We start from the raw sequence: 21,171 nt of genomic DNA, 5'->3' as shown, positions 1-21,171 counted from the left end.
ATGTCTAACTGCTTGTCAGTGAAGTGGAATAATCTAAGTTTCTTTGAGATAGTTTGAGCAGTTGAACTAACGTGAGAGGTTCTGCAAAAGGTAATGTAAAATGCATCGCCAAGAACTTCAGTATTGTATTGGTTGCATTGAAGGTAATGTAAGAATCAGGCATAATCTGGCTACTATTAAACTACCATAGATTTATTGTATTTTCCTAGCATTAAAGGAGTCAGTACTATTTTGTCCCCATTTTAGATAAGTTTTGATTAATGGAGGTTGCTCCACAGAGTTGGAAGTTTAAAATGTCAGACTTAGTGAATGGGTGTAAAGGAATTGTGAAGCAATGAGCCATCTTACAGGGTATAGTCAGATAATAGGGCTGTTGTGTCTGTTAACACCTTTTAAGCTCCAGGACTTTTGTTTACCAAGAGAGAGAGAGAGAGAGAGAGAGAAACGTACTTCAGATTATATTCTGTCAGTTGAATTCATAATATTGAGCACCAATATGATATTTCTTTCAGAAGTTGTGGAAAAAAGTCCATCAGCCATTGATTACTCTGACATTGCTGAAGCTGTAGAGGATGACACCCTTGCTCAGCAAGATGATGATGGTAAGTGATTTTGAAAGTGTTTTCCTCTGCAAATTAGACACCATTTATTAAGCTTTAAATTGTACATTAGAAATGCTGTACCGTATTATTAGTGTCAGATTTGTAAAAATGTTGTACAGTACTTACCATTTTGGTTATGCTTGAAGCACTCATTCCCAGCAAGGGCAGCATCTACCCTTGCTTCATCTGTCAGATCTCTTCCCTACAGAGATTAAATTCTGTGATGAAAGCTGCTGTTCGTGCCTCATGGCAGTCTGCTTGTGTTACACATATCTGTTCCCAAGAAGCCCTGGGAGGTGACGATAGTAATTAGTCTTAGGGCTGATACAGTCATGCCCAGTCACTTGGAAGTTGCCATGACCCACCTACAGATCTGTTACAGCTTGATGCATTGCCATCTCTTTGAGGGAAGACCCCTTCCTCATTGTCATGACTATCATGTCCCACTGACTTTCTTGCTCTTGCTTTAATGTGCCAGTTTAAAGGATGGTAGCTGTTGATACCATTCCAGGTTTGGGAAAGGGAAGATGGGTCATACCTTCTCTTCTCTGTTCATGAAGAGGAGGCATGTATGTTTGGAGGAGCCATCTTCTCATTTCAGTCAGCTTTAGTTATATGTATAGCTGTTAAGTTGTTTCAGCATAGTTTTATGGGGTATCATCGACATTTTTATGTGGATTGTAATGTGATTGTTTTAATTATTATGTGTTTGTATAGATGTGTATGTCTGTAAATATGGTGTGTGTGTGTGTGTGTGTGTGTGTGTGTGTGTGTGTGTCAGGGCTCTTGTTTGGCAAGCCACAGCTCACAAATGCGAGTATTTTTTTCCCTTTGGCGAACAAAATTTACATGCAAGCCGCCTTTTGGTGAGGAGAAAATGCATCCACTTCAAAACCTAGTAAACTACAAAATAAGTAAGTCTCACTTAAATTAACAAAAAAGCATGTTGTGATTGATTATTAAGTCTTTCCTTGTCGCCATTGTGAATGTTTAAAACCTCATTAAATGATTCTAATTGTCACAATGTGTAAATAAATACAGTAAGTATATTTATTGCTCGTAAAATGTTTCGGCGCGTAGTCAGTTTGGCTGCTAAAAATTTCTTTGGCTCGTAAATCTGATAGGAGCCAAATGGCTTGCAACCATTGGCAGTTAGCAAGAGCCCTGTGTGTGTGTGTGTGTGTGTGTGTGTGTGTGTGTGTGTGTGTGTGTGTATGTGTGTGTGTGTTTACACTGATCCTCTGGTTATCGTGCATAATTGATACCGAACGTGATGCTGTAATGGAATTGCATGATAACGAAAGCACAGAACCTATGGGATTTATCCTTATTGGTACCAGGCATCTGAAGTTCAAACTCAAATTTTCTTTTTTGCAGTGCTTTAGACCCACTAAATACATACATACCGTATTGTTTTTGTAAGTATCAGGCATACACGTAGGCATAGTTAAGTTAATGGAAAGTGATGAAAAGGGGTCAATAAGGAAGAAACATGTGTAAGGTCTGTTCAGAAAGTATTTGACCTTTGGCTCTAAAAACATAAATGGCCAACCTGTTGAGCTAGGACACTAATCCCCCTCAAAGTAGGCCCCTTCTGACTTTACATACATAGCCCAGCATTCTTTATGTTGCCTGAAACATTTTTCAAAGTCGGTTTTTGGTATTTACTGCAGGTGCTTTGTTGCATTCATTATGATCTCTTCTTTCGTCTCAAATTGGGAACCCCTCACTAGAGTTTTGAGCTTGGGGAATAATCAAAAGTTATGCATAGCCATGTCTGGCAAGTAGGGAGCCTGCTGGACCTGCAGGATAGTGTGCTTGGCCTAAAATTCCTGAGTCAGTTGAGAAGAATGGGCAAGGGCATTGTCATGGTGCAGCTTCCAATTTACAGCTTTCCAAAGATCTGGTCTTTTCCGCTGAACTGTGTCACAAAGACAACGGATAACGTCGAGGTAGTTGTGTTTGTTGACAGTCTGACCTGATGCATATTCGTGATGCACAGCACTAGGTTAGTCGGGAAAAAACTGTAAACATGCGAGTGCAGTTTCACCTTCCTGCGGGCCTGTCTCCCCCCCCCCCAAGCAGAGTTTTGAGCTTGGGGAATAACCAAAAGTTACACAGAGCCATGTCTTGTGCGTAGGGAGCCTGCCAGACCTGCAGGATGTTGTGCTTGGCCAAAAATTCCTCAATCTGTTGAGAAGACTGGGCAAGGGCATTGTCATGGTCCAGCTGCCAATTTACTGCTTTCCAATGGTCTGGTCTCTTCCTCTGAATTGCGTCACGAAGACAACGGATAATGTCGAGGTAGTAATGTTTGTTGACAGTCTAACCTGATGCATATTCATGATGTACAACACCACAGTAGTCGGAAAAAAAAACTGTAAACATGCGAGTGCATTTCATCTTGCTCCCTCACCCACCCCCGAAAGCAACGTGCATGCTTCCACTGGGACGGCTGTGCTTTGGTTTCTGGGTTGTACCCATACACCCAAGTCTTATCTCCGGTGATAACAGTCTTCAGAAAGTCTGGATTGTGCTTTGCACACTCCAACGTGTCTTGAGCAACATTCATACGAGAGAAGATCATGACGAATACAACGAAGCACCTGCAGGAGATACTGAAAACCAACTTAGAAAAATGTTTCAGTCAGTGGAAAGAACACTGATTTATGTGTGTCAAGTCAGATGGAGCCTACTTGGAGGAGGTTTAGGGTACTAGCTCAACAGGTTAGCTATTTATTTTTTTTTTTGGAGCTTAAGGTCAGATACTTTCAGAACAGATCTTGTATTATAGTGACCTGAGATGGGCATGAGGTAATAGATTCTGAAGCTGGGGAGTGGAGAGTTAGTGGTCTCATGTAAGGCCTCATTTTAGAATCCCTCAAAGCTCCAAGAAACCAAAGATCCTGCAATTTCGTTGTCAGCAGAAATCAGCTCATGTGGGCAGTAATGTTGTTTTTTTAGCTGAAAAGTGCCTAATACTGTAATAGCAGAAGTGCTGTTTTCATCTTGCAGTGATAATGAAAACTATGATAAACAAACAATCACTATGTGTTTGCATATGTGTGTGTGTACATTTTATGTAAGTGATCCCTCAATTATCCGAACATTCGTTATCTGAACATGTTCAGTATCTGGACACTGGGCCTTGGCTCTATTAAACCATTATCCAGATTTACTTGCTATAATTCGGACATAAAAGTGCCCAAGAACTTCGCCCAGCCAGCCGACATGTCCAAACATTCAGTATCATGGCAGCTGGGCTCGAGCCGTGAGCTGGAAGTAGTCTATAACCCACAACCAGAGCTAAAATGTCCGTCTGAGAAATCATGCACTCGTCCTATCACTCCCAATGAACTCCAGTACCCGAGTGATACGACTGTAACCTGCAAGTGGTGTCAAAACGTCCGTGCGCATTCCTCACCAAATGTCTAATATCGCGTGGCCACAGGGGCTAAGTCTCTCCCAACTGCTACCTCCATCGAACACAGACCACAAGCCACGAGTACATGTTCAGCGACAGTGGCCGTCCGCCTCTCTATCGAAGGTCGAAAGTCCTCCGGTCACAATGCGGTGTTTCCGCATGGCCATTCATCGTCTAACAGACCTTAAGCCACGAGTAAATGTACGGCAAAAGCGCCCATTCGCCTGTTGACATAAGGGGGAGAATCCTGCCCACAGCCTCGCCTCTTCCACTCCCCCCATTCCCTCCTCCATACCCTCCCGACTCCCCCCTCAGTCCTTACCCTCTTCTATGGTGATAGCGTTGACCCGTGAGTTTCATAGTTTTTTGTGATATATTCGACTACTATTGGTCATATGGAAATTCTGTGGTGAGCACGAGAAACTCATGAAATTCTGCACCTAGACATATGCTTGACTGTTGAAAGATGCTGGCAAAATTTTTTATTTGGGTGGTGGGAAGTTATATGAAGGTAGGTTTTACTCTTGAACAGTTTATTCCTGCTTGAATTTCATACTCTTACTTGTCAGTTTTATGTGTTTTTATTAGCTTATCTTATAGTATAAAACTGGCGAAGATGATGGTATATGATTTATACCAATATAACCAATTTACGGTGGCATATTTGGCTGTGGAATTTTTTTTTGAGCCCTGGGAGTAATCACTCGTCACAGACAACAGATTTTCAAACCATCGTGAGTTTATGTTGATTTTCGTTGTTCCCATTGCTTTCATGATGTATAGCATTAATATGGATAATCATGTGTGTTTTGATGTCTAAATATGGCAGATTGACCTGAAAACAGTGCTAAAATTAGGAGGGGTACTCTACTTAAAATTGTGTGTAAGTAGGGTGGTTTTGGTTTTGAGTGTTTTTTTTTTTCATGGATTTTTTGTTGTTTAGCATAACTTTGGATATTCCTATGTGTGTTTTGATGTCTAAATGTGGCAGATTGACCTGAAAACAGTGCCAAAATTAGGATGGGTACTGTACATAAAGTGATGTATAGGTAGGGTGTTTTTTGGTTTTCATTTTTTTTTTTTTTTTTCATGATTTTCTTGGTGTTTCGCATTACTTTGGATATTCCTATGTGTGTTTTGATGTCTAAATGTGGCAGATTGACCTGAAAACAGTGCCAAAGTTAGGATGGGTACTGTCTGGTGTACAGGTAGGGTGCTTTATGGTTTTCAGTGTTTTTTTTTTCCTCATGGTTTTTTTGGTGTTTAGCATAACTTTGGATATTCCTGTGTGTTTTTAGATGTCTGAATGTGGCAGATTGACCTGAAAACAGTGCCAAAATTAGGATGGGTACTGTACATACAGTGCTGTATAGGTAGGGTGTTTTTTTTTTTTTTTTTTTTTTTTTTTAAATGGTTTTCTTGATGATTAGCATTACTTACGATATTCTTATGTGTGTTTTCATGTCTAAATATGCCTGAATGACTGGAAAACACTGCCAGATTAAGCATAGGTACTATACAAATAAGTTAGATATAGGTTGGAGGTGGGTATAGGTAGGGGCTGGGTGTGGTAGGGGAATACTGTTCATCATCCGGATGTTGCCACTACCCGGACATGCCTTTGGCTCTATTATGTCTGGATAAATGGGGGATTGCTGTATATATATATATAGAGAGAGAGAGAGTTAAGGAAAAAAGAAGGCTTTTCCAGGAATGAAAGAAGGGTGGTAACAAGGAAGAGTACCTGGCTGCCAAACGTAGGGCTAGAAGAGAGGTATACAGGGCAAAGTGTGAGTCACAGAGACATTTACTTGATAACCTAAATCATGGGGAAAGGAAAATATGATTTTTAAGGTGGCAAATCAGATGAAGAAAGATAATTGGGATATAGATGAGTAGTGTGTGAAGAATGATGAAGGAAGGGTAGTGGTGAACAGTGGGGATATTAAAGATACATGGAGAGAGCAGTATAGCCGGTTGTTGAATGAGGAGTCTGATTGGGTCAGGGAAGGTTTGGAGCCAGCAGATCCAGTGTTTGGCCCTTGGCCTTTGATTGATCCTGCTACTGTGAGTGAGGCAATAGGCAGGATGCAGGTGGGGAAGGCAGCAGGTGTGTCTGGGTTGACTGCCGAAATGTTGAAGGCCTCAGGGGGTATAGGGGTGAGGTTAGTCACTGACCTGATCACGTCCATTATGTCACTAGCTGACACTTCATGACAGCCTGACAGATTCTGAGCCAGTTGAACAACAGCATTTACATTGTCCTCTACACCCTGAGTTGGCACGTCTTCACTCGTGAGGTTAGGCAGGAGAAAGCGCCAGGCATGTGCAATCATTGCAACACTAAGCTTGCCCCATGCCTCTAGGAGTGCGTCGGTAGAGTCCTTAATGTTAATTTTCCTCCTGAACTGGTACACAAACAACACCTCCCGACTTTCTCTGGGGTCAGGCTCAACAACACCCACCTCTGTCTCACTGTCGCTGCTGTCTGCCGTGATCTCTCTCAGCAACTGCCGCTCCAGTGCATCATCGATGACAGCTGAGGTAAACTGGTGATAAAATAACTGGGTGTAAAACCGCTTTGTGTTTGCTATTATCTCCTGGTCAAGCGGCTGGAGAAGAGATGTGGTGTTGGGTGGGAAGAACAAAACTTTGACGCTGGGGTAGTGTGAGGTTAGGGCTTGTGGGTGAGCGGGAGCATTGTCCATGAGCAGCAACACTTTGAATGGCACTTTAACACGCTTGCAATGAACCTTCGCATTAACAAATCTGTCAAACCAGTCCACGACTAAGCCTGTTGTAGCCCATGCCTTAGCCTGCTGATGCCAATACACCCCTGACTGATCTTTGTCTTTGAGATTGCAGAAGGCGCGGGGTTTTCTTGTCTTATTAATAACGACAGGCTTCATCTTGAATGTTCCCTTGGCGTTGGTGCAAAAAATGACTGTGTAGCACCCCTTGTTGAGCTTCCTTCCCTGGACCTTTTGGTGTTGACGTGGGATGTACGTGGTGCGAGGCAGCTTCTTCCATTGGAGTCCAGTCTCATCCATGTTGAATACAGTTTCTGCCGTATAACTCCCCTCCATCAAAACTGCCTGGAGGACGGTCGGAAAGTCCTCTGCCGCGGCCGTGTGAGCAGACACTCTCTCTCCTGTCGTGTGCACATTCTTCAGGTGCTTTCTCGTCAGAAAGTTAGCCAACCACCCATGGCTAGCATGGAAGGGCTTAGGGGGGTTGATACCGAGCCATTGACTTGCCAATTTGTGAAAACTCTTAGCCTTCTCCCTGATGACTGAGCCGTCGACCGGAATATTCTTCCTTGCCTGCCTCAGGACGAACATCTCCAGACATATTTCTGTCCAAATGACTGCCTCGTCTCTGCACCGCACCCGGCTGTCAATGAGCCCAGTCCTGTAAGTCTTGATGCCCTTCTTCCCCTTCTCCCTCTTCTTGTAAATCGTCTTTATGGTCGACTCGTTCTTCCCAAACTCTTTCGCCAGCTTTGAAAACGTCTCTCCCTTCTCAACACAACGAATGAGCTCAAAATGTTGACTGTACAACAACGGCGGCAGCTTTTTGACGCCATACTGCTTAGAGCGCTTCATCGGGGGGTAGGGAGGGACCATGGTAGGTAGGAGGCGGGGGGAATTTGCACAGAAAGGCAGGTAGCTCTTGTTCTCCACGGCGACGGTCTGTAGTGTGCGGACTAGCAGAACAAGAACAACAGCAGCAACATGGCAGCATTAGTATGCACACTTGCCACCAGGGATGTGCAGTGATTGGTTGTTGGGTCGCGATTTTCAGTTTGAATGCAGCGGTTCAGGGTTCTCCTCGGAAAAGGCCCACTTGGGTGCCTAGGTCCGCGGTTTTCGTGACTTAACAGTGATTTAAGGTTGCCGGCAGTCTGACGGCCGCTTAGCCGTGCCTTATGAATCCGTGCTTTATGAACACACGATTTAGGAGGATTGAGTGTACAGTATATATATATATAAATATATATATATATATATATATATATATATATATTTATAGTATGATATATATATATATATATATATATATATATATATAGTATGATATATATATATATATATATATATATATATATATATATATATATATAGTATGATATATATATATATATATATATATATATATATATATATATATATATATATATATATATATATATATATATATATATATATATAGTATGATATATATATATATATATATATATATATATATATATATATATATATATATATATATATATATATATATATATATATATATATATATATATATATATATATATATATATATATATATATATATATATATATATATATATATATATATATATATATATATATATATATATATATATATATATATATATATATATATATATATATATATATATATATATATATATATATATATATATATATATATATATATATATATATTTATATATATATATATATATATATATATATATATATATATATATATATATATATATATATATATATATATATATATATATATATATATATATATATATATATATATATATATATATATATATATATATATATAGTATGATATATATATATATATATATATATATATATATATATATATTATGATATATATACTGTATATATATATAGTATGATTTATATATCGTTTCGTTTTTAAAGGCTCCAACATGCTTGCATGTGTCGGCCTTGGTCACCTAATGGCGGCTCTCCACGCTGCACGATCCATTGCAGCCTCCCTGTTCAGTCCCTTAACCCTAAGGTCACACTTAATGACCTCGTCCCATGTCTTTCTTGGTCTACCCCTCATAACCCCACCCCCAATATTAACACTTCTCACCTTCCTCACCCAATTATCATCCCCCATCCTCTCCACATGTCCAAACCACCTCAATCTACCTCTCCTCATCACAACACCAATACACTCCAGTCCCATCCTACCTCTCAACTCTTCCATTGTAAACCCAGCCCCTCCAGGCCTTGGACGCAGGGACGCACTGCACATCCACCTAATCATTGTCATTTCTGTATGTCTGAGCCGGCGAATGTCTTCCTCCTTCACTGCCCAGGTCTCACTGCCATACAGCATTACAGTCCTAACACACGCTGCATACAAAGACCCCTTAGCACGTAGGGAGAGCCCCCTCAATGTCAGGAGAGGCAAGAGCTCCCTGAACTTCTTCCAACCACTTCTCACCCTAGCCACAGAGCTAGCTCCAGCCCCACCTCCAGCACACAACATGTCTCCTAAATAAAAAAACTCTTCCACACACTCAAGAGATTCACCAGCAAGTTCAATCCTTTCACGTCTGACGATCTCCACCTGCTCACCCTGGCACGCTGTACACATAAAATCAGCATTATCTCGCAGTCTACCTCTGATACCACTACATCTCTTATGCACCCATTTATCACACACACCGCACAAGATGGAATTACTTCCCACGCCCTTGTGGCAAACTGCACGTGGCCACTCTCCCTCGTCTTTGACAGTACCGCCACCAACCCTAGATATCATCACTTTTGTTTTATCTGCATTTACCCTTAAACCCTTTTGCCCCATACCATCTCTCCACTTCCTAAAACTTTCCTCCGCCTCCCTTTCATTCTCTGCAATCAACACCAAATCATCAGCATACAACAACTCCCACAGGAGTCCGTTTCTAAAGTCACGTGAAAGGGCTTCAAGTACCATGATAAACAACATGGGACTCAAGACTGACCCCTGATGCACACCAACATTCACGGAAAACTCATCACTCAAATCTCCATTCACTCTCACCTGGGTGTGAGCACCCACATACATGGCCATAACCACCCTAACCAGCCACTCCTCCAAGCCAAGCTTTCTCATTGCCCACTTCACCACCTCTCTAGGGACTCTGTCAAAGGCCTTTTCCAAATCAACAAAAACAAAATAAAGATCGCTTCTCCTACCAATATATTTTTCCTGAAGCTGTCTAACAATGAATATGGCATCAGTGGTCCCCCTACCTGGCATAAACCCAAACTGCATCTCATCAATATTCACTCTTTCTCTAATCATACCTTCTAAAACTCTCTCCATTACCTTCATTATCTGATCCAAAAGCTTTATACCTCTATAATTCCCTCTTTCCAGGGCATCACCCTTCCCTTTATACACATTTACAATTACACTCTTCAGCCAATCATCTGGGACAACACACTCATAAATAATCCTATTTATCAGGTCAGTGACTAAATTCACCCCTATATCGCCTGAGGCCTTCTTCAACATTTCGGCAGTCAACCCAGACACACCTGCTGCCTTCCCCACCCTCATCCTGCCTATTGCCTCACTCACAGTAGCAGTATCAATCAAAGGCCAAGGGCCAGACACTGGATCTGCTGGCTCCAAACCTTCCTGTCCCAGTCAAACTCCTCATTCAACAACCGGTTATAATGCTCTCTCCATGCATCTTTAATATCCTCACTGTTCACCACTACCCTTCCTTCATCATTCTTCACACACTGCTCACCTATGATATCCCGATTATCCCTCTTCACCTGATCTGCCACCCTAAATATATTTTTCCTTTCCCCATGATTTAGGTTATCAAGTAATTGTCTTTGTGACTCAGACTTTGCCCTGTATACCTCTCTCCTAGCCCTACGCTTGGCAGCCAAATATTCCTCTTTGCTACCACCCTTCTTCCATTCCCGGAAAAGCCTTCTTTTCTCCTTAATTGCAGCTTCTACACCCTCATCCCACCACCAAGTTACTTTATGTCTTGGTGGTCCTCTTGTCCAGCCTCATGTTACATCAGTAACTCTCAAGAAATTGTTCTTGAGGGTTCTGTACTGTTCATTAACGCCTCTGTCTACAGCTCCCTGTTCAGCCACCACTCTCCTCAACTCGCTATAGAAGGCATCCCTTACTACTTGGTTTTTCAGCTTCCATATTTTCCTCCTAGGTACATAAGTCCTCTTTTTCATCACTTGTTCTTTAAGCACCATATCACAAATCAATAGTTTGTGCTGCTGCACACACTCCTCACTTCCTATAACTTTAACATCCCTCACTAACCTCCTATCGGCCCTCCTAACCAGAAAATAATCTATCTGACTGCTATTTCCCCCAGACTCATACGTAATTAACCTACTGTCTCTTTTCCTAAAATATGTGTTGCACACAATCATGTCCCCAAACTCGAGTATCCTTTCCCCTTCTGCATTCCTTAGACCATATGCACATCCCCCATGCACTCCTTCATAACCTTGTGCTGCTTCACCTACATGACCATTTAAGTCCCCTCCCAAAATCACTGTCTCATCATCCCGCATACCACCCACTACACGTATTAAATCATCCCAAAATCTATCTTTCTCTGATTCATCCAATCCTGCCTGTGGAGCATATGCCGATATAATCACAGCTATCTTTCTTCCCAACAGAATTTTCACAACCAATATCCTATCGCTTACTCTCAAAACATTCATAACATATTCCACCCATTTCTCCGCAACCATCACACCAACACCTCCATATCCGTCTGTCCTCCCCTGCCAAAACAACTTATAGCAACAGTCCTTCCCAACAATCTTTCTGGCTGATCCACCCCTGTACCGGACTTCCTGCAAACACGCCACGTCCACCCACCTCCTACTGAATGCCTCAACAACTTCCCCTGCTCTTCCCCTCAAACTTCCCACATTCCATGAACCCACCCTCATCCCCATGGGTGATTTACTGTCCTCAGGCTTGCTTTGAGACCTTTTTTGTTTTGTCATCTTCAGTATTAATAAATGGGGACAGACACAGCACAGGTCCCACTCACCGCACAATCCCAGGTCCAGGCAATGGATCTGGGACCCCTAGCCCACCAGCTTACCAGTGGCTGTGGTAGTGGCCTCGGGGCACCCTGCCAGGACAGCTGCAGGGACACCCTCCAAGCGCGTCTTGGCACTGCAACTATCCCGCCATTATACACCCACTGATAGGGCAGCCTCCTGGGACGCTACTCCCAGGTTCGGGCCCCTCTCTATTGGGCGGAAGCGGCAGCCTGGGAACCGCAATGCCTTGTACCCTCTAGCACAGGCCCGAGCCCCATCTCGCCCTGGACCCATGATCTATGCCGGCGGAACCCCCGCCACGCCTCCCCCCAGAAGTCCGCCACTAGGTAGCGGGGGCAAAGTTTTCTGGCCGCATGCCCTTGCTGGCGCCAACCCCTGTAACGTAGTGGGATACGTTGTGTGGAATGTAAAGTGCATGTGGTGTAGTGCATAGATAGTTAGAGGAAATGTTTGGGAGAGTATGCTGGTCTACTCTCCATGTTACTGTCACACTGAAAAGGTCAGCAAAGGGGGATGGTTAGATAGCTAGTGAAACAGGAGCTCCAGCTCTCCCTATCACCAGCATTCCCATTCCCCTCGGGAGTACTACCCTGTTCGGCCCGTGCTACGGCCTCCTCCTGCATATATATATATATATATATACATACCTCTGTGGTAGAGTGTGCGTTATCGTACACGGGAAAACGAGGGTTTGCGCCCGACCAGGGTAATAAACTTTGGGAGTGTTGACCTGGCCACGTACTGTACTGCTTTGGTGGACGTAAGAAATGCTGTAGTTGAACCAGTGTCACGTACTATAAAGTATGCTTGCACCCAGTCGGCTTGTGTGGGCTGATTACGCTTGGTTCACAGATTACACACACATCCAAAGCCACTCCAACATTACAATCACACTTACAAGCACTTCTCACCCTACATACAATCTCTACCAGGCAGCCTAAGTCACTTGGTAGGGATACATAGGCTGTAACGTCCCCACTTTGGTTGGGATAGCCGGTCCTGAAGTGGACACTCAAACAGCTGATGATGATGATGATGATATATATATATATATACCACGTTGAGTACACCGCTTCCCGTCCGATCAGCGAAGTTAAGCAACGTTGGGTCTGGTTAGTACTTGGATGGGTGACTGCCTGGGAACACCAGATGCTGTTGGCATCCCTACGTGTCAAGTGGGGTTGGTGGAGGATTAGTGCCCCTCCCTGTAAAACAATTAACTCTAAGCCCTTGGCCACCCCGTTTGGGATACATGGCGTCTGGCAGTGGATGAAAATATATATAGAAACAGGAGAGTTGAGGCTTGCAGAAGTGGAGAAAGCAGTAAAACAGTTAAAGAATAATAAGGCACCAGGGGAGGATGGTTTATTTCCTGAAATGTTTAAAGTGGAGGGGGATAGATTAATAATGATCTTGACCAAGCTATTCAATAAGATATGGGTGACGGGGTTACTACCATCAGTTTGGAAGAATGGTGTAATTGTTAAAGTTCCGAAGAAGGGAGACCTGAGTGAATGTGGTAATTGGAGGGGAATCTCTTTGTCACCGATAGCTTTGAAAGTTTTCAGTAGAGTGTTGTTAAATAGGTTGGAGCCGGTGGTTGAGGGTATTCTGAGGGATGAACAATCTGGTTTTAGAAAGGGACGTGGTTGCAATGATCAGATCTTTATAGTTAGGCATTTGATGCAGCAAGTTAATGAAATGAGAGTACCGTTAAGTCTTTGTTTTGTTGATTTTGAAAAGGCTTTTGATAGTGTTTCGAGAGAGACTATGGGGAAGATCATGAGACATTATGGAATACCAGAGGAGTTTGTGAGGGTCATTATGAACATGCATGAGGACACATTTTGTAAAGTGATGGTTGATGGTTGTCTGAGTGATTCGTTTGAAGTCAAGTCCGGAGTAATTCAAGGTGGTGTTCTATCGCCTTTACTATTTATATTGGTCATTGATTACATTATGAAACGCGTTGGAACAGAAACCGGTGCAGATATACTTTGGGGAGAGAACAGGAAACTTTTGGATTTAGATTATGCAGATGATATAGTTTTGATTTGTGATGGGCCAGAAGAGATGCAGAGAGTGTTGGACTGTTTGGTGAGTGAAGGTCGCAAGGTGGGTTTGGTTATTAATTGTGGAAAAACTGAAATAATATGAATATGGAAAATGCGCAGGAATGTGTAATTGGAGGTATGGTTGTAAAGCAAGTTGATAGGTTTAAATATTTAGGTACTTATTTAGCCAAGGATGGTTCTTTGGACTTTGAATTCGAGGAAAGGTTAAAGAAGGCTAATCAGGCAATGGGAATGCTAAAAAATATTTGGAATAATAACAATTTCTCTGTGCATACAAAAATCAAACTTTATAAGGTAATGGTTAGGAGTATCTTAATTTATGGACACGGGTCTTGGTACAGCACAGTGACTATGGAAAATAAATTCTTGGTGTTTGAAAATAAAGCACTTAGAAGAATATTAGGAGTTAAGTGGTGGGAAAGGATACCAAATAGTAGAATTAGAGAAATAACGGGAGTGCAGCCAATCGATGAATATGTTAGATTCTCACGATGGAAGTGGCTAGGACATGTGGATAGGAGACAGGGAATAGTACGAGGTACACCCGGGTGGGTGGCACTTGGTAGGAGAGGTAGAGGAAGGCCAAAAGAGACGTGGGTGAGGACAATGAGACGGGAAGCTGGAGATGAGTGTTGGGGAGATCTTGAGGAGTTAGCACAAGATAGGATGTGGTGGTGTGAGTTCATCGGGGCCCTATGCATCCCCGAGGGTGCCACAGGAAATGATTGATTGATTGATTGATATATATATATATATATATATATATATATATATATATATATCATCATCATCATCATCATTTTCATTCTTTCCTTGTCTTTCTGCCTACGGGTGACTTTACACTCCCTGTTCTGTCTTTCTTTCCTTCATTCTTTCCACTTCCCTCAGCCTGTGGGTGACTCTACACTGAGTGACAAGCCAAATGGTTTCCTGTGCACCAGGAAACCATTTACTTCGTTGGGTGATAACCATATAACCAAATTTTGACGCCTGGTGGTTTAGTGGGTGATTATTGCGCTCCAATTGGATTAAGCTGGTGAAAGTTTATATCCAAGGGGTGGTTGGGGTTCATTGCTCATGTAATACCACTCAGGGATGAGTAAGGCTGGTCACTCTCATCTTAAATGTCGGGACCAACTGCCTAGCCCCGGGCTTCTACGCTCCTCATGGGGCAATGCAGGATTGGATGATGGATGGATGGATATATATATATATATATATATATATATATATATATATATATTGTGTGTATGTGTTTATGTCTCACCTCTTCAGTCCAAAAGAAGAAAGCATACAATGAATGGATGAGAAATAGAGGCATGGAAGAAGTTGAGAGGCGGAAGAGAGAGTTATATGTAGAAAGAAAGGGAGAGGTGAAAAGTTTAGTAAGAGAAAGTAAGAAGAGAGTGGATGAGGCATTTGGAAGTAATTTGAGTGTAAAGTGGAGGGACTGCAAGAAAATGTTCTGGAAAGAGGTGAAGAGAATAAGACAGGGTGGAAGTGAGGTTAGCAGGGCAGTGAAAGATAAAAATGGTAGATTACTAGTGGAGAAGGGAGAAGAAGTGAGCAGATGGAAAGAACACTTTAAGGAATTGTTGAACATACAGGATGGAAGTAATGCGAGTATAAGTGGCTGGGGAATGGCTGGGAGAAGGAGGGAGGTGAGAAGACAGGAAGAAATCAGTAGGATAGAAGTTGTGGAATCAATGAAGAAAGTTAAATCTGGGAAAGCCCCAGGAATTGATGGAGTGTGTGGTGAAATGCTGAAGCTTGGGGGAGAGATTGTAGTGGAATGGATGTGGAGTATGTGTAGATTGGCCTGGGAGGAGGGTGGAGTCCCGGAGGATTGGAAGTCAGGTATAATTATTCCCTTGTACAAAGGAAAAGGGGAAAAAGAAGTGTGTGGTAATCATAGGGGCATTTGTCTTCGTAGTATAATAGGAGAAGTGTATGGTAGGATACTTATTGACAGAGTTAGAGAAAGAACAGAGGAATTAGTTGGAGAAGAACAGGGAGGCTTTAGGAAGGGAAGAGGTTGTGTAGATCAGATATTCATTCTTAGATCTTTAGTGGAAAAGTTTCTAGAGAAGGGAAAGAAGTTGTATGCGGCTTTCATGGATTTGGAGAAAGCATATGACAGGGTGGATAGACAAGGATTGTGGAAAGTATTAAGAATATATGGAGTAGATGGGAAGTTGTTGAATGCTGTGAAGAGTATGTACGATGGTGCTAAGGCTGCAGTGCGTGTGGATGGTGAACTAAGTGAATTTTTCTCTTTGAAGGTTGGGTTGAAACAGGGATGTGTCATGTCTCAATGGTTGTTCAATCTGTACATGGATGGGGTAATAAAAGAGGTACAAGGTAGGGTAGTGGATGTTGGAGTGGCCCTGGCGAGAGAGGATAGTGTTTGGAAACTCCCTGTACTGTTGTTTGCAGATGATACTGTGTTGTTGAGTGAAGACGAAGGGGAGCTGCAGGGCTTGGCGGATGAGTTTGGGAGTGTGTGTAAGAAACGGAATCTAAAGGTGAATGTAGGGAAGAGTGAAGTGATGGTCTTTGAGAGAGGTGAAGTCAGTGAATGTACAGCGAGGTTGGATGATGAGGAATTGGAAAATGTGAGTGCGTTTAAGTACTGGGTAGTGTGATGAGTAAGGATGGAGGTTTGGAAGGTGAGGTGCTTGAAAGGGTACAGCAGGGAAGAAAGGTTGCTGGTTCTCTGAAAGCAGTGATAAGAAACTGGGAAGTGAGCATGGAAGTGAAAATGTTACTACATGACAGTATTGTGATACCAACTCTAATGTATGGAAGTGAAGCTTGGACGTTGTTGGAAAGACACAAGTCAAGAGTGAGAGCAGTGGAAATGAGTTATTTAAGAGGAGCCTGTGGAGTCACATGGAGAGACAGGCTGACGAATGAGGATATAAAGGAGCGTTGTGGTGTGGATGTGGATGTGATAGGAAGCGTTAGGAGAAACACACTGAGGTGGTTTGGCCATGTGGAGAGGGTGGAGGGTGAAAGACTGACGAAGAGAGTGTGTGTGAGTGAGGTGGAGGGGGGAAGAGGGAGGGGGAGGCCGAGGATGAGATGGAGGGATGGGGTGGAGAGGTATATGAGAGAAGGGTGTGTGAGTTGGGAGCAGGGCAGTGAAATGGCGGGGGACAGGGCGACGTGGAGGCGTTTTGTTTGTGGCCACCCCAAACAGGATTGAGGCATCTGGCAATAGATAGAGATAGATAGATAGTGTTTGTGTGTATACTGTATACACAGTGGTCCCCCTTGTTATGCTGCTGTGATCTTTTTATTGGAATCTGTTATTCATTCATCATCAGCAATATTGTCATCAGTTTTTAATCAGTGGAGTGGATAGGATCAGAAATGGTAGTAGGATAGCATGAACATATGAGAACTGTCATTTAGACTTTGTTTTCTTCATAAATGGATTTCACAGGTGCTCTGAAACCGAACCAGTTTCTTGCCTGCCTGATTTGGGATTGTTGGATCTTGTTTGTATATATAGTTCTCCATCCATTTCTGTTACAGTAGGCCCTCACTATATTGTTCCGTAATGTAACAGATTTTGGATTTACTGAAACCTCTGATCCCATCAAACTTTTGTTGGGAAAACCAAACTAGGGTCGATAAATGGGGCTGTATGGAATACAATACATGTTTCCTACCCTTTTTATCTCTAGCTTGGCCTGAAAGTGCCCTTTCCCCATTGTGATTGTTGAGTTGTAATAATGGAATACAGTAATCACTCGATTATCGGGATGTTGCATATCTGGACATGCTCTGTATCCGAACGTTAGGCCTTGGCTTATTATTTCCGTATCTGGATTTCTTTGTCCGTATTACAACATAAAATTTCTGACATTACTGGTTGGATGACCAACATATTAAAAAAAACTGGTTTGGTGGCAGGCCAGCCTTTCTGACTGGATGCTGGTAATAGACGCTTACCCACCAGCTGAGCAAAAATGGCTGTCCACCTCCCTGCCAAATGATCAGAGTTGCCTGGCTGCCCTCTCCAGCCGAGCCGCGTGCTGGTAAAAGAACTTAACCCATCCCCTGAACAGAAATGGCCATCTGCCTCACAACCAAATGATCAAAGTTGCCTGGCTGCCCTCTCGAGCTAAGCCATGCGCTGGTAAAAGAACGTAACCCACCATATGATCATAAATGGCAGTCCACTTCCCTAGTGAATGGTCAGTGTTGCCTGGCCGGCCAATAGAGACATGACATCACTGTGTTCAATGGTGGTTACCACACATCCCCACTCACTGTCCAGCTTCAATGGTTGGAGGAGTTTTCTGACATTTGTTATGTGATTATTAGTGATGGGCGATGCCAGTGATTAAATTTAGATATGATACCGATTACTTTGTTGGCCAGTATTGGTGGTATTGATTTCCGATACTGGTAGCTAAGTAGTTTCATAATTAATACTTTTTCAGTCTGATGAACTACCTAAAAAATTAATAAAGTTACACACAACAGGCTCAGTACGGGTTAAAATGATTATATGGCCACTGTTTTAGGGGAATATGAGCACCAAAACTGCCGTTCACTGTCCTAATAAATCTTAAAATCATCACTTCCTAATGAAATACAGTGGAATTTCAAATTTCGATTGGCATATGTACCTAAAAATCACCACAAAATTCAAATCATCAAAATTTAAATTGAACTTCTTATGGGAAAAATTAGTTTGGGTCCGGGGCCTCCGAAACTAACCACCTAAAATCATGATTTTTTGCCCACACCCCCTGTAAACTTTATGAACTATAATTGTGGTTAAGTAGGCTAACTGTATTGCCATACTGTCAGCAAGTGTATACTTGGTGTATTTCTGCCCTTTCCTGTATTGCTATTTCTCCCTTGGCTGCGAAGATTTAGAGGTGCCAGGCTGCTCTCGTCCATTATAAATGCTACCCGAAGAACCACTCTTGCATGCCATCTTGAAACAGGTAAGTTGTGATGAAAATACAAAGAAAATACATACAACTAAATTGCAGTGAAATGCATGTCCATATGTGGAAGGTACAGGCTGAAAGTGCAGCACTTGGCTGTAGAGGGCTGGCTGCTGGCAGGACAGTTGCAAGATGATGACAGCAGAGCATTGCCTTGCACATGGCTTGTTGTTGGTGCCTACTCCCATCCGGGAGCTCTTGTCCTTAAACAACATGACTATTTTTTTTCTCAGTCTCAATTGTTCATTTCTATATTGCTCATTATGTTCATAATTACCGTACTTCTCTTCGTTTCAGTATTCTGCCTACTGTATTTGCTACCACCTGTAATTCATTTTGTTTTAGTATTTCTACTATTGATTCTCTTCCTTTAATTTCTCTTGTTATATCTTCGAGTTATTAAAGTATTGATTAATTAATAATAAGTATATTTATAGAATGACGGGGAATCGTCCAAGGTGCGAATTGTCCTGACAGGAAATTGTCCATGTTTTGACGGGGAATTATCTGATGGCGAATTGACTTGACGGTGAATTGTCTTTGAACCATATCATCGTATGCTTCATATACTGTATGAATAAATTATGTTGATTTTCATTCTCTTCTTGACACATGTCACATACAATATTAGGGTAGGCTCATACTTTTTCTTATAATTTTCCTTCACTTCTAGCATTTTGGTTCGCATCAAAAATATTAAGTTTGCTTGTTTTGGTTGGAGTCTGGCCCTGAGAGCATCGAAATATGCGACTTTGCATCGAAAAGTATGATAGGCGGACCACTCCAAAATGCATCGAAATTTGATTCATCGAATTCTGAACTGTCGAAATTTGAGATTCCACTGTAGTATTTTTGAAAATACGTTTTCAATTAATTGGAAAGTCTGTTTTAGTACCGATAGGAATCAGTGCCTAGCCATCACTGTCAGTAGTTGCAGATAAACAGTTAGTATCAGAAGTACAGTCGCCCCAAGAAGTGATGGCAGATTTCAGATTGCTTCGGTCACTCTGCACTGCCATACATTCAATGAAACAGTGAATATAAGGTAAACATTCAATGCTTTCATCACGTCATTTCAAATAAAATATATATTACATCACGCTAACGAATTATGTAAAATGAATAACAGAAGGCAGTGATATATTAGAATTTAACACTCATATAGTTACCTTTCCCAATTTGAATGAATGTGAAATGTATTACTCCGCGCGTGGTGGGCAGTAGGCCTGTAACTCCGTGTTCCTGATTTATTTCCCAGGATTTCAAATACAGATGCTCTAGTTTTGAAGACCAGTTAAGGAAAATTATTGTGACTGCAATACACTGCCTAATTTTCAAATGCTATGGTGATGATACAGCAACAATAAGGATGCCATAACAATGAATTTATTATTTGTAATGATGCCCTACCTGCGGTAGCACCAAGACCATGCTGCCTTTTATTCCGTCTTTCTCTCGCCGATAATAATTATAATTAGCAACTTTATTCCCAGCTGATGCAAAATTATTTTTACTTGTAAGGAGGTATGACAGATTCTGCCTTTTTCTCTTACACTAGGCAATAAACAGGACTAAAACATGAGTTCATAAACTCTTGCAGTGCAAAAGCCTGCACTTTTTACTCCATCTTTTAATCTTAATATCTGTCTTTTTAAATAAACTGTAATGTCCTGCTGAACAGAAAATGCAAATTTGGAAGTTCTGAACTCAATGATCTGTTTATGAACCTCTGCTTTTATTACTCTTGCTAATCGATTATGCACTGAGGATATCAGACTGTGACAGAAGTTAGCATTCTCCAAGGTGCTTCGACTCTAGGCAAATTTCGAGGTTCTTTTATTTATACTCCCTTCACCGATAGCCCTCTGGCTTATATTAAATAATCCAGAGATTTTTCTTAATGGAAAACTGGCCAAAGGCAGTGTAATAACTTCATATCTCTGAGTAAATGTTATCTCCTTTCGTGCGTGTTGATCGAAACATTTAAAATAGTTTACTGGCTTGCGCTGCCTTCCCGCTTTCTGTCGTCATCCATTGAGACATTGGAAACGGAAATAAATCCATCCATCCATTGCCAGACGCCATAAATGACTTTAAATTATTCCCTAGTATTGTAACGGAAATTATTTTATAAATAATAATTACTCATTTCAATTGTTTATTGAAGCTCTTGTTTGTTCAGTCTTACACTACTAAAAAATTATTGCGTGTTACCATGCTAGACTTGAACTCCACAAA

The 21,171-nt window shown here is 41.8% G+C and overlaps 1 protein-coding gene and 1 pseudogene across 1 annotated transcript in view; both read left to right on the top strand.

Moving 5' to 3' along the window:
* Taf1 (TATA-box binding protein associated factor 1) overlaps positions 1 to 21,171 on the top strand; it is a 667,992-nt gene that overhangs the window by 31,543 nt on the left and 615,278 nt on the right. The window contains exon 3 of the mRNA XM_080273519.1: positions 513 to 602. Coding sequence (XP_080129645.1) covers positions 513 to 602 — 90 coding nt within the window. The remainder of the gene's footprint in view (positions 1 to 512; positions 603 to 21,171) is intronic.
* On the top strand, positions 12,931 to 13,049 carry LOC145401492 (5S ribosomal RNA; annotated as a pseudogene).

The sequence above is a fragment of the Coenobita brevimanus genome, chromosome 55, assembly GCF_032717465.1.
Source record: "Coenobita brevimanus isolate Jiangsu-jjx chromosome 55, ASM3271746v2, whole genome shotgun sequence".
Taxonomy (NCBI): domain Eukaryota; kingdom Metazoa; phylum Arthropoda; class Malacostraca; order Decapoda; family Coenobitidae; genus Coenobita; species Coenobita brevimanus.
This window is presented reverse-complemented; position numbering and strand designations above follow the sequence as displayed.